The sequence below is a fragment of the Molothrus aeneus genome, chromosome 12 (genome assembly GCF_037042795.1).
Source record: "Molothrus aeneus isolate 106 chromosome 12, BPBGC_Maene_1.0, whole genome shotgun sequence".
In the NCBI taxonomy this organism is placed as follows: domain Eukaryota; kingdom Metazoa; phylum Chordata; class Aves; order Passeriformes; family Icteridae; genus Molothrus; species Molothrus aeneus.
Window position 1 is genome coordinate 10,092,625 of NC_089657.1, and position 13,605 is coordinate 10,106,229.

At 41.4% G+C, this 13,605-nt stretch overlaps 1 protein-coding gene across 1 annotated transcript in view; it reads right to left on the reverse strand.

Annotated features, from left to right (window-relative positions):
• Positions 1-13,605, reverse strand: part of LOC136561790 (netrin-4-like) — a 45,638-nt gene that overhangs the window by 11,597 nt on the left and 20,436 nt on the right. The window contains exons 4-5 of the mRNA XM_066558257.1: positions 2,315-2,441; positions 1,795-1,983 (exon numbers count right to left, since the gene is read on the reverse strand). Of these exons, the coding sequence (XP_066414354.1) occupies positions 1,795-1,983; positions 2,315-2,441 (316 nt within the window). The remainder of the gene's footprint in view (positions 1-1,794; positions 1,984-2,314; positions 2,442-13,605) is intronic.

The window sequence follows — 13,605 nt, forward strand, 5'->3', positions numbered from 1 at the left end:
CACTGACAGAACAAGGAGCCTAGAAAAGACATATAACTTTCAGTGACTAAAGCAGGATGGCAGCTCTCTAGGCCTGAGCATGCAACTCAGAGTGCAGACAATTGCATTTGGGGGCCTTCTGCTGGCAGCAGCACCTTCCCAGGTGAAAAGAACATTGTGTTTGACTGGCACAACAGGAATAAAGCTCTTTCAACAAGGTAAATTTCTGAACAGTTTTTCTCTTGCTATGCAGAGTTTTGGCAGGGGTTACTGAGAGACCTGTAACCAGACCAGACAAGAGAGGCAGACGTAGAGTCAAGGTCTGATTTCATCTAGGCAAACAGTTCTAGGGTTTCCAGACAGATAGGCTGTATTTTCAAACAATGTTTTTTCCTCTTTGCTGCTCTCCAGTGCTCCTTGACTTTAGCAGTTATCTAGTATTACACATGATGCAGGTTACTGCACCATCTCCCTGCTGCTCAGTACAAGAGCTCATACCCAGATTCTTTCAGGTGCTATGAGATTGAAAACTAATCTTCTGGCATAATAATTTGTTCTCATTACTATATTTCCCTGTAGCAGATCTGCTCAGAGTAGAAACAGAACTGGAAAGAGGCCACCATAGAACACTACAGGACACAGAGTGAGCCAGATAAGCTCACCCTCTGCTCTGTCTGCTGATCCATGTTCTGTGATGAACTGTGAAAATCAGAAGAAAAAGTTGTGTAGAAGCAGTCTGCTGTCACCAAGTTCCAGTGGGAAGAAGGCAAAAGAGCAGAAACATTGGATATGTTGGGCACAGAAAGTTTAAGTAATATCACAGGACACACAATCCTAGGGAGAGGAGTAACCTAAACATTGAAGAGGAATCATGTTGAAGAACATTAAAAGGGCCAGAAAAGCTTCAAAAGCTCATTATGTCAGTGGGCAAGAGGTCAGACAACAGAGGATGAAGTTCTCTATGTTGGCAACTCATGTTGAGCTATGGGGAAGGAAAATTATCCAAAGGGGAAAAAAGAAATTAAGTATATTGCTGGAAATAGCAACTTCTCAAACAGATGTGAGATAGAATCAGACATGTGAAGCCTGGCAGGATACTCAGGAAACATTTACTTTAAGTGAGGGAGATTTGGGCTGTTTGCCAGACAGGCTGGGTGCAAACTATCTTGATCCAGAGGTTGTACATCCTCTATGTGCAGCCATTAGTGCCTCTGTGCCAGAGACACACCCTGACACATTCTGCTGAAGTGTTAATGGTGTAATTAATTTGGGCAGTGCACTCCATAACAGCTGTAGAGTCTGGAAATAAGTCTGACTGAGTTCTGAGGTATTTGTTCCCAAGTGAATATGCACAGTTCCAGGCCTCCTGTATCGTCTGCATCCATTATATGTATTTATGTGCACAGATGTTGCACAAACAAATGGAAATTAACAATAGTTTGCACATAGGCTCACACAGTCTTGGGAGGTACAGAACAAAACGCCAGGTAAATAAAAGGTGCCTCAAGAGAAAAGGAACCATATTAATTTAAAACCAAACACAAGAAGAATGTACCTCTCCCCAGGAGGCAATGCATTTGGAGAATTGAATCAGTTATCACAAAAAAGGTATCATAACATGGGGACAAAGAGACAAAAAAATCAGGATGATCACCTTTGATCAAAACCCCCTGTAGTTTAGGAAAAGATACAAAGGAAATACAGTAATACTGATGAGTTACCTCTATAGGAGTTACTGATTCTATAGAAATTATTTTGTTCTTTTACTGATTCTTTCACTGTTCATTTTTCACCTCGCATAAGGTGGTCGCTTACGTTTGCAGACGTCTGGAGAAGACAAGGGCTTGCCTCTGTCTCTGTAAAAGCCAGGCTTGCACCTCTGGCAGCGATGTCCCTCGGTGTTGTGCTGGCAGCTGTCACAGACGCCCCCGCTGCGCTTCCCCGAGGCCAGCCACACGCTCAGGTCAAAGTGGCAGCTCTCGGCGTGGCTGTGGCAGCGACACTCTGGGGGGGACAGGAGAACGTCCTTCAGGCTTACACAGCTGACACAGTAATCATGGGAGCATTTCCCAAACCCTCTGCCAGTGCTTTAAGCCCTGCCAGAACCCGGAATGTGAGGGGGAGTAGCTACATGAAAATTCCACTCCCCAGTAGCCCCAGTGCAGAAGAATGACCTGCACACTGAAGTTCTCCATCAGTGATCAGCAATTTATCCCCAGTTTCTGTAATGGCACAATTACTGTAAATCACAGAAGACTTTGTGGGGGAGCTTTGCCTGCTGTTATGGTGAGTGCTCACCCTGAGAGCCTGGGTCAGCAAACTCCCTTCCACTTACTTCTGCATTCATTAGGTGCCCCTGTTTTCCCATCTCCTGGCTTCCAAGGCTGGTCGTTGTAGAGTGGAGCACATTTCTCACAGTGCTCCCCTGCCGTGTTGTGTCTGCACACGCACTTCCCATGGACCTGCCAGGGAAAAGAGAGCACAGTCAAAGGGCCACAGCAACAGGTGGAGTCCCCAGCGGCTCATGAGGAGCTGGGACTTCTGCACAATTCCCACACAGCTGCCTGGCTCTCTTAGGAAACCCACAGAGCCTGCAGCTAAAACATGTAGCTCTCTCTTCTCACAGTTATTAATGATGTAGAATTTTTCCTATATCTTATAAAATGCACATAGCAACAATTTAACTCTCAGTTGGCTAACTCACTACTGCATTGATGAACAACCCGTAGACTCTAAATTTGGTGAGCTGACAGGTCTTATTTTGATTTACAAGTTCAGGGCAAGAGCAGGCAAAGAGTATCAAACATACTCCGGGCTAGCAGAGCCAAGTCACAGGAGAGCACAGGCTAACAGAGCGTGCTGGGCTCTGTCTTGATGTTAACACTGATCTGGAAGAGAGTCTAAATATAGGGAAGTGAAATCACCATGAATTATGAAATTTTAAATTGTTAGATGGATGAGGAAATAGTCATGGACATCCTAACACAGTTAAAAATGAAGCAAAAATATTAAAAATGGAAAAATACCAACTACAGTGCTCCCACAGAAAAGTGGGAGAGCTTTGAGCCATTCCATGAGGAAGGCACTGATATTTTAACTTAGGTACAATAAGCACCAGCCTGCCAACTTACATATGACTATATATAAATTAGGTTAGTAGAAAAGACCCAATAAAATTTCAGGCTATGGAACTAAGAGCACTGTAACTCCAAGGGCACAAAAAATTGTACCTGCAATGCTGTGCTCAGTTTTGAACATCTTATTAGCAGATTAATTAGGAATTAGAAGAAGTTCAACAAAAATGAGCAAAAGCTGCCTGAAGTACAGGGCTGAAGTACATAAACCCAAGTAAGCTAGAAAAGAATACACAGTATTTGATGGGCAAATAAAGTGCAAAATGTCTTGACTAAGACTGGCTGCATAGTTCTCTCCATGACTATTTGCTTGAGAAATTACTTGAAGAAAAAACTTGCTTCCTTTGTACTTACTTGCGTTCCTTGGAACACAATAATGATTTTTAGTCATGGAAATATTCAAATTTGGAAGTAGGTATTCACACCAGAAACCAAACCTTGCAAACTGAGCTAGTCCAGCCTTCAAAGAGAAAGTTACCATTGAAACTACTTCTGCTCTCAAGTAATTTTATACACCAGGAATAAAGCAGCCACTTCCACAATAAACGGTGATTTGGTGCACAAGATTTTGTAATATTAACCCACATTTATGAACAGCCTTATAGCAGGATTTTTATGTTGTTGCTGGGTTTTGGTTGTTTGTTTTATTTTTAATAAATAAATAAATAGTAATCCAATATCTGTTTGCAATGCCTCAGGGAATTCACAGATAAATTTTTGGAGGCAATATCAAGCATAGGGTGTGAGAGAAAGAGAAGGGTGGTACCATAAGTCAAGTTCTACATTTATCACAAGAGCAGCTGGTATTTTGCCAGGAGACACCGGAACTAGAGCAGGAAATGTGCAGAAATCAGGGGTTAGACCCCTGTCCCTCCATGGGCTGCTGAGGATCCTGAGCTCAGCACATAACAAAAGCTACAGCACGTAACAAAAAAACCAGGCTGAAATTTCATTTTGACTGGGGTGTGAATTGACTTTAATCCTTTAACCTCACCATTAACACGAGTTAGGTTTTTCCACGGTCAGTCCTGAAAGCCAGGCTCCCCCTGCAGCCCCATCTGACAGGGCAGGTAGCCCGGGATCAGCAGAGCCGCCTTCCAGAGAGGAGCAGCAGGGATGGGCTCCCCTGTCCCCAAACCCGTGTGCCCGCAGCTCTTTGCCCTCCGCTGCCCTGGTTTCTGAGCCTCAGTGGGGCGGCAGGCAGGGAGAGGAGCGGCTGCAGCTGATCCATCGCCCTCCGTGGCCAGCGGGCAGCGCCTCCCCGGGTCTGCCCCAGCCTCTCACAGGAAACTCATCCGCGTTCAGGGCACGAACAGCGGGACAAACGACAGAGAAAAAAGGCAAAAATACTAATACAACAGCGTTGTGCTTTTCACTATTCGGGTTTGACATTTCAGGCTTCAAGTTCTCCCCTGTGGTCACAGAAGCTGCTCTTCAGAAGGCAGAGAACAGGGGAAAGGTAAAATGAACCTGACCCCAAAATTCAGACTCCACCTGAACTTCACAGCTCATTCTACAATAGATCAGAACAAAATCCTAGATCTCTTCACTTTCTTAGGAAATACTTCTTGAAATGTATTTCTATGTAAAATCTGCAAGTTAGCCCATTTTATTCTTTAGAAATACGTGTAATACTCTGAATACAGAATACTCTGTATTCACTATATTAAAAAAATTATATGAAAAGTGCTGAGACCATGCAGTTGGGAAATGATAGAATTAAACCATGCAATCTCATTTTAGCCTTGAATGACATGATCAAATATTCATTATTCCACAGGAGCCTGTGCTTACAGTGCACAGCACAGATGGTGTGAACACTCATGAACAATTATTCAGAAAAATAAACAGGAAAATTCAGTGAGAGAGGAAAGGAAAGGCTGAGTTATTCTTTGGAAAGTAGACGTGTTAGTTTGCTCATTGCCCACTGGTTTGTTTGAACTATAGTTTATGGCATGTTATGAGCAGGACAGAGGCAGAGAAGAGGCTTCTTCCTACCTGTGATCCCTGCTATGGAACAGCTCCCAAATCCACATGGAAGGGTGATTGGCTCTCCTGCTGGCTGTCTGCTTGGCTTTTCAGCCCTTTTGTCTAAGCCACTGAGCAGGCACAAGGAAACAGGGAAGATGGCATGGAGCTTCTTTTACAAAAGGTTACACTTGGGTACTAACATTTTTGGCATAGGTTGAAGAAGAAGGCAAAGAGAATTGACTGGTGTTGGTGCAAAGGTAAAGCAAAATGAAAGATAAAGTAGTCTACCATGTGTATCAAGGAATATTTTTTCCATGGAGAATAATCTCAGATAGCCTTCATGGGTGAAACAGCTACAGAAGAGAGTGCAACATGAGAGGACAATGAATTACAGAGAGGATTTGGATAGGAGAAGAGAACAGAGATGAACAGCTCACATTGACCACACAAGAAAAATGATTAATGGATATAAGGGGCCATCTCAGAAAGACTGGTTAGTGCAGGAAAAGCCAAGCTGTGGAAGAGACCTTTTACATTTGAGTGTAAGATGAAATAAGGTTAGCTGAAGTTGCTGTGAGTAAGGAGACAATTTGTTCTGTTAAAGAGGAAGAGATAGGAGAGGCAGCCAGAGACTAAAGTCCAGGAAGGAGCAAGAAGAAATACTGGAAACTATGAGATACAATAGGAAATGGGATACTGCTAAAAGACAGGAGGATATGAGAATCACATTCAACACCAGCACAAGAACAGGTGTGTCCCTGAGTTGTTATTCACTGCTAAAATAAGTCTGCACTTCTCTCACCAAAGTGTGACCAAAAAGCTGGAAAACTGCAATCTCTACCAAATGCAAGAACTCAGGATGCACTGGATCACAAATATCATACCAGGGAAGAGAAAATAATCAGACAAGTACAGAGCCAGGGGAACTATGTTGACACCTTTCTATGCCCTTGAAAGCAGGGGCAGATTTACATGGAGATAATGATGATTAATAAGATTAATAAGAAGAGGAGTGTCAGGAAGCAACAAGGACCAGCTGCTCTTTAAGGGCCAAAGAGCTCCAAGCTGAGGTTTTCAACAGCAAAGGCTGGGCCCTTACTGAGGGGGCACCATCCCAAGACAGAGGGCAGAGCAGGGAGCTGGCACCACAGAAACAAAAAGGAAAGGGACTGGGGTAATTCAGGAGCACCAAGACACAGGCCAAGAAAGACACAATATAGATGCAAAATCTATTCAGAGGGCAGAATGAGAGACAAGCTACAGCACAGGCCAGGGAAAGGTGCAGGGGAAAGGTACAGACCTAGAGCAGAGCCCCAACACCCTCCAGGAGGTTGGGCCAGAGGCAGGGATGCAAACAAGCACCAAGAGCCCAAGGCTGAGCTTAAATAGGACCCCAAGCCAATGGACAGAGAGCATGGGTGAGAGTCCCAGGTGGGGCTGGTCAGGGATGTTAAAGTTCTATTAGTGCTTTCAGGCCACTAATAATAACACTGATTTCCACTGGATTGATGTCATTGGCATCTTTAGGATATCTGAGTACAAAGAACCACCTGATACTTTGAGGGCAAGAAATACTTCAGTCTTCATCTGGGGCTGGCAGTCCAGGTGGAAGAAGCTTGAAAGCAAGGTGTGAGCAACAGAGGCAAGATTCATGCCACCAGTTAGGAAATAAAACAGTTTTTAGCTAAAACCTCAGTAGTTTATGACACTGATTTATATGAATGCCTATAAATGTATTAGTACAGCAACGAAAAATGAAGATCCAGGGGATTTCTGTATCAACTCTATATTTCACTTTGTCCTTTTGTTCCATAGGTAACACTTCATCCCTTGATATATCCTGAACCTTAGGTACAAAAGTGTTTAGGCCTATATGGACTTCTCCACTGTGCTCGCTGCTGCAATATTTGAGTACTTTGGAAACATTACGAAATTTATTTTTATGACACTTCCCTTCATCTGCTTTTCCTCATTACTCTGATAACTGTCTTGTCTCTGAAGCTCTTTCCCCTTCATTGTATTGAGAGTTCAGTTGCTCTCACTAATTTTTTTGAAACTGGATGGTGTCTTCCAAAGTTATTGTGGGGAATGGATCTGAGAAAAAGATGCAGGCAGGCAGACTGTGTGATTGTATAAACTTCCCCATTTCATAACACCAGTCTGAAGTCCCATGTGCATCTCCTGGAATAGTTTGTGTTCTTGCACTCCTGCTCTCCAAGTGCATTCAGCTGGGGTTGCTCCTGTTACTAATGCAGGCTCTCAGCTTTGAAAGATGAAAACTGCTGCTTTAAATGCTGATATTCTGGCTTCCTCATACTTCAAGTTTTTTAATCAATTTTGCAAAGGGTAGACATTTATAAACTGACATACCTGAATTTAGAGGGTATAATTAGTCCAGGAAAGGAAGACAAATGTTTTGCTATACTCAGTCACCATCACATTGGCTTTAATGGCCATGTGAAAGCGAGTTCTACTTTTGTGTTTTGGTATAGCAGCTGTGTTCTCAGACTGTGGGTTCATGATCTAAACTTTTTTTGGACAATCTCAATTTGAGACATTTCCTTACTATTTCTTTCTATGCTATCACTTACATCATGCCCTGAGTTATGTATAAATTGGGCTGTAAAACCAAACCATATTTGGAAAAAAGCTAAACTGAGAGGGTTTTTTCCCTTGGCACTAGTATTTTTAATCTGGATTAATTCCCTCATCTGTCTCACAGTACAGTCATGCTGTTACAAGTCTGGTGTTGCTGCCAAAGGCTTTGATTTGTACATCAACCACCTGAGCAGCTTTGGATCAGGACATAGAGGAGGTTATAGCTTTGTGCATTTTAATGCCAGGATGATCAGTTCCAACCATTTAGCTTGACCTGCTATACTCAGCTGTGAGTTTCATCCAGTAATTCTTCCATCAACTCTTCTGGTGGATTTGTAGCACAAAGTATAGAACTTTATCCTGTTTTCATACAACAGTTCTAAGAAATTACATGATACTTGGTCATCTTTGCACAAAGCTTCTTCACCTGAATTCTGATTTACAGCTGAGAAAGTGAGAGAAAATTTTCCAGTTCTTTGTCCTGCAGTTTTAATTTTTTTTTAACTCTGTTCAGCTTTGTATAATACCTGAAGCCTCTTGCTTTTTCTCTGCCCATTTAGTTTCTTTACCTATTGTCCTTTCATTAAACATTGTGCTTGTTGCTCTTTCTCCTGGGCTACTCTCAGTCTATTTGGGGGCTTTTTTCCTAATGAATGAAGGTTAAATTTGGAAGCCTTCCAGGTCAGAGCAACTGTTGCTGATTCAGAAAAAATGTTTGCCTTCAGACTCTGTATTCACTCTGTAATGTCACCAGAGAAATTTGGGATACTGCAGTTTGCAGTGACACCAGTTGCTATCCCTTACCTGCTTGTAGTAAATTGACTCTTCCTGGGCCATTTTGCATGGTTAAATGAAACAGTGTCTGCTGTTCTGCTTTATTTCTCTTATAGTTCAAATGGGCTCTGTGGTCTCTCCAAATGAAAAGACATATCCATGCAGATTTATAAAAAATCCTTGGATATCAAGCCCTAAGGAGAGCACATACAACTTAAAAGAGGCCAAACTAAAAATTTCCTTCAGCTTTGAAAAAGTTACAAAGAGAATGGGTGATCTGGGAGGAAGTCCCAGATTACAGTGCCTGCTGTGGGCAGATGGACAGTTCAAATTCCTGCTCTAATCAGGAATGAGAAAAGCCATTATTTTCCTCTATCACTTGCTGTTTTCTGGGAGAAGGGCTAATACATGTATATGACAGAAAACTACTACACATATGGGTGTCTTCTGAGGGAGCTCAGTTTCTGGCTCATACTTGGTGACTTTGGTAAATTAAGTCTACCTGAACTTGACAGGAATAAGTAGAGCCGGGACACCTGTGACAGGGCCACCTGAGCCCATGTGGGCTTTGATCTTCATAGTGAGTGAATGAGCTGCTGCTGGTCCCAAATTCACTGAATTGGTAATGGTGGAGAAAAACCAGTGATAGTGTTCCGCTGAACATTCAGACTGACATCCCTAAGAGCTTTTTGGACAGTAACAAGATAATATTACTCAGCCTGTAACAGTTTCAAAACACAGCTCTACCTTCTGCCTGAATTCACCTCCCTCAGTTCATATTTCATTCTGTTTGCTTATTGTCTCCTTTCTGAATTCTACCTTGATTATTATTGATTCTGGGGACTAGCTGTCCTCTTGTTTTTGCCTGCAGTGCCAGTAACTCCATTATCAATCTGTAACAAACTGCACACAATGAACAGCTGTCAGGCTGAAATGCAGCATCTGAGTTACAGTAGATCACCAGCTCTTGGTGAGTGTCTTAAGAATGGAGGAAGAAGAGAGGGGAATGAGACTCAGTATTTAAATATTGAGTGCCTGAATCATAGAGTAATGAGTAAATACCACTGTTCAAATGTCCTGAAAGTGAGTGGCACCTCTTGCACCTCTGAGTTCTGGGCACAGCTGGAATCAGATAATGTGAAAACTTAGCTGGGGATTATGAATAGAACTGCACAAGATATCTGAAGAGGAGGTAGATAATATTTACAAGGCTTACAACAGCCTGGTCACCTAGAAAACTGATGTACAAAAGCAAGTTTTACCTTATGTAACCCCCATTATGCCAAACAAGGAATCCTACTTAGAACCAGATCCTGCTCCCTTTGAAGTAAGGGGAAAACTTTCCATTTGCTTCATTGTGCAGGATCAGGCCCACAGGGAGTCTAGTTTGTCTCTGTAAACAGGATAAAGAAGCAAAAGAAACATCCGAGGCCACTTGTAAGAATTTCCTGGCACTGTAGGTACCAATAATTAACAAGTAAAAAAAAAAAAAAAACAAAACCAAACCCTAATGCTTTATACAAAAACATTTTCATCCACATTTGCTTTCCTCTTTCCGAACTTACTTCTCATGAGCTAGAAAGAGAATTGTGAAATGTTTGGCAAACAAAAAGGACTTTGGTCTAGATTCTGTGTTCTGTCCATGTGCACTTTCTGCTTTGTAAACTTTGTTCTGGAAGCACCTCTGGACTCACCTAAAATGAGCCATCAAAGCAGATCCTAAACCTGGCAGCTCTGTAGAAGCACACATAACTTTGTGCATCCTGCAGTGTCAATACCTGGGACAGGACTGTGTTCTGCTACATCCAACCATAGAACAAGACTAGATGCATTCAGCTAGCTGGGTCCTGGCAGTTGTTTCACTTGTAACAGCATGTTAATAACCCACATTAATTTTAAAAAATAAAAAAAAAAAAAGACTGGGAAACTATTTGTAAGAGTTTGAAAAATGCAGGCTGTGATATTCAGACAGGAGAATTTTGCCATTAGCTACCATAGAAAGCTATTGAAGTTGGGTGAGGAATGACATCTCTGTGTCTCCTTTTATTTTTCTAATCCGAGGAAAGCTAAATAGAAACCAAGAAAACATTACTGTCAATAGCAACAGACCTCAAATTCAAGACATGTTTGTCCTGAAGTTTCTTGCCTACTTACAGTTCCCATCTTGATATCTCAAAGTTTTCCTCCTATCCAACATGATATTCTCAGTAGTTTTTGCAGGAAATGTCATCTAGATAAATTGTGTTGAGAGGGGTTCATGGCTTGTTAAAAAAAAAAAGCCCCACAGAAAGAGTAAGTACTATTGTTTTGCTCCAAAATAAGAAGTCAGAGAATATTTTCATTGGATCCTATGCACCTATTTTGGATCTTACTGTATTTTCACAAACTTATGACCAGAAATATGCATGCAACTCTGTAGGATTTCAAAATATGAGGAATGATGCATCATTTGGACATCAGGTTTACAATCTGCAGCTTTCTCGTATCCATTTGTTGCTATGACACTGTGTCATCTGTGACATTGCTTCTCATGGAGCTGCATTTCTTATTGGCAGTCTCAGTGGAGAAGCCAGAAGCTGAATGGGTTGCCATGACTGAAGAGACATATCCACAATAATCTGATCTTTGGTAGATTATCCAACAGCCATAGCTCATCCAGTCCCTCTAAAATGGTGTTGAAAAATATTGGTTCCACAGTATCAAGAAATTTGCTTTAATTTTCTCCACTATTTAGCCTTCATGTAGTATCAGTTTAGCAGCATGAGGAGAATTACAAATGGAAGAAATATCTCTCAGAGCAGGAAGAGCAGACTTGCAACTTAACACAATAATGTATTTTCTAAGACCCAAGTGCAAAATGATCTCAGATTTTGGGCCTATCCCATATCAAACAATTACAGTTGTATTCTACATGAAATTGTTTTTGTCTTTGTTAAGTACAGAAAATAAATACATCATAGGAGGACTATGAGCAATTAAGAGGCTGAAACTCATAGTACTTAAGACTTTCTGTGGAGGTCTTTATTTTTTTGCAGCATTTCACTTAATTACCTAACAGCAGCCCAGGAAACAAAGCTGCTCTGCCTTCAATCTCTGGATGATGTACATTAAAAACTGTGTGTCTTGGGACTTGTTCTGCCCATGTGTACCTTTAATACTAGATGTGGCCTGTGGATTGAATCAGATTATTTCTGGATGTGCAGTGTTTGTAACATCTTTTCCACACCCTGTTTTATGTGGGTCACCATTACCACGTGACTGAAAGCAGAGCACCTTTCCTCTGCCAAGAAATTGCAAAATGGCAAAGAGTTTTTTGCAGTGTAGGTTGGCTGATGGGAACTGTATCATTGGTGTTGAACCCTCAACAACAAAAGCCTTTTCCTCCTGCTTGTAGGCAAGGAGATTGCTGTGTTTCAAGCCAAAAAGTTACACACTTACATAAACTCCCTCATGCCAGATGGGTAAACCAAACCTTGAGGTCTGGACCTCTGCGAACTCTCCCCTCACCACTACAATATCATTATTGGTAAATATTAGTTAAAATGCAAAAGGATCCAAGGACCTGGATCTTTCAGGAATGGGTTTTCTCTTGTGTTTGAGAAAGGCTTGAGTTGTAATGTCTAAGGTACAGAAAAGATGACTACAGTAGCATGATCATCTTTACTCCAGGCTTGTGTGATCCGGGAGTAGAATTTTAAATTTTTACCACCCAAGGTTTCACACTTCTGTGGTTAGTACAGAAATAGAACCTAAGGAAGGATATGGAGAGAACCTTCCCATCATATCTGCAGAAGGAGGATCAACAGCTCGTTTTGGTTCTTGGGAAAGAGGAGACAAGGAGGAACCACCTTAATTTGCAGCAGAAATTATTTAGGCAGGCACTAAAGAAGAGCTTTCAAAATGTTAAAACCAGAACAACTACTGAAGGTTTGAATGTTCTTTGTCAGAAAAATCTCACTCAACAAGCATTCACTAGTGGATGGTTCAGGTGTGCTTGATCACACCTTTCAGTGAGGGCACAAACCACCCCACTTGTGGTCTTTTCCAGGCCACCTCTAGGATTCTAGAGATAGTTAAAACTACAGAAGGCTTTTCTTATTTTTTGCACAGCTGTGTTTGAATTCTTGCTTAGACAAAAACTTGATAATATCTGTGAGAATCATGTGCTGCATCCACCCTCTGTCTCCTGGGACATGAGTCACTCGTGAAGTGCATTTCATCAAAACTATTTCACCTTCTGCCCTGTGAAGTCATTGATGGCACAAAAAGATTCTATTCCCTTGTGACCAGTGGGAAAAATATCCAGTCATAGTTTACAGTGGTTATGCCAGTAACACACACAATATTGTGTTTTCTTTTTCTGATGGGCAGAATGTTTATTTTTCTGCCAGCTGCATTCACTTAGTGTGTTATTCATCTATTTGATTTCACTATGTGTCTATTTAACAGTTTGCAGTAAGGATGATCCACTCTCTAAACAGCTTTTCTCCTCACAGTTATGATTTAAGTGGGTCTATATTATTTGAATCTGATAGTATCACATAGTATAGCTGAATCTTGGATTTGTACCACAGATGGAACAGATTCAGAAATGATTTGAAAGTCATACAGTCCTAATTATCTTAAAATATCTACCTCTGAACCTAGGAAAGTTGAAAGGAAGACAATGAATACACATTCCAAAATAACAAAAACCAAAATGTCAAGTGTACCGTGTATCTAAAGGGACAGAAATTAGCTTATAATGTTTTTCTTGAGTCTTTTATGTCAGAGTGCACTGGGGGCTAGAGTTTTAAGGGTTATTTGGATTTTCAAAACCCAATACAGAGACAGAGATTTCTGGATCCAGGGGAGATATTGACTAGTTTAAAGTGGCTTGAATTCTATCTCTGATGTATGTGTGTAGATGTACCTGGATATTTGATTAGATTAAATCTCCTCATGACTGTTATTACAGTTCTCTACACAATGCTTGCAGCTAAATCAAAAAGGTTTCATCAGTCATTTCCTCTGAATTTCAATGTCTGAATGTGCATTCAAAAAACTCCTCTTGTGCACCTCTAGAGTCAAATGCAGATCAAAGACTGAACAGGGAAGGGACACTCCAACTACTACAGAATAATTTTACTACAAGGTTTGGCTTTAAAAA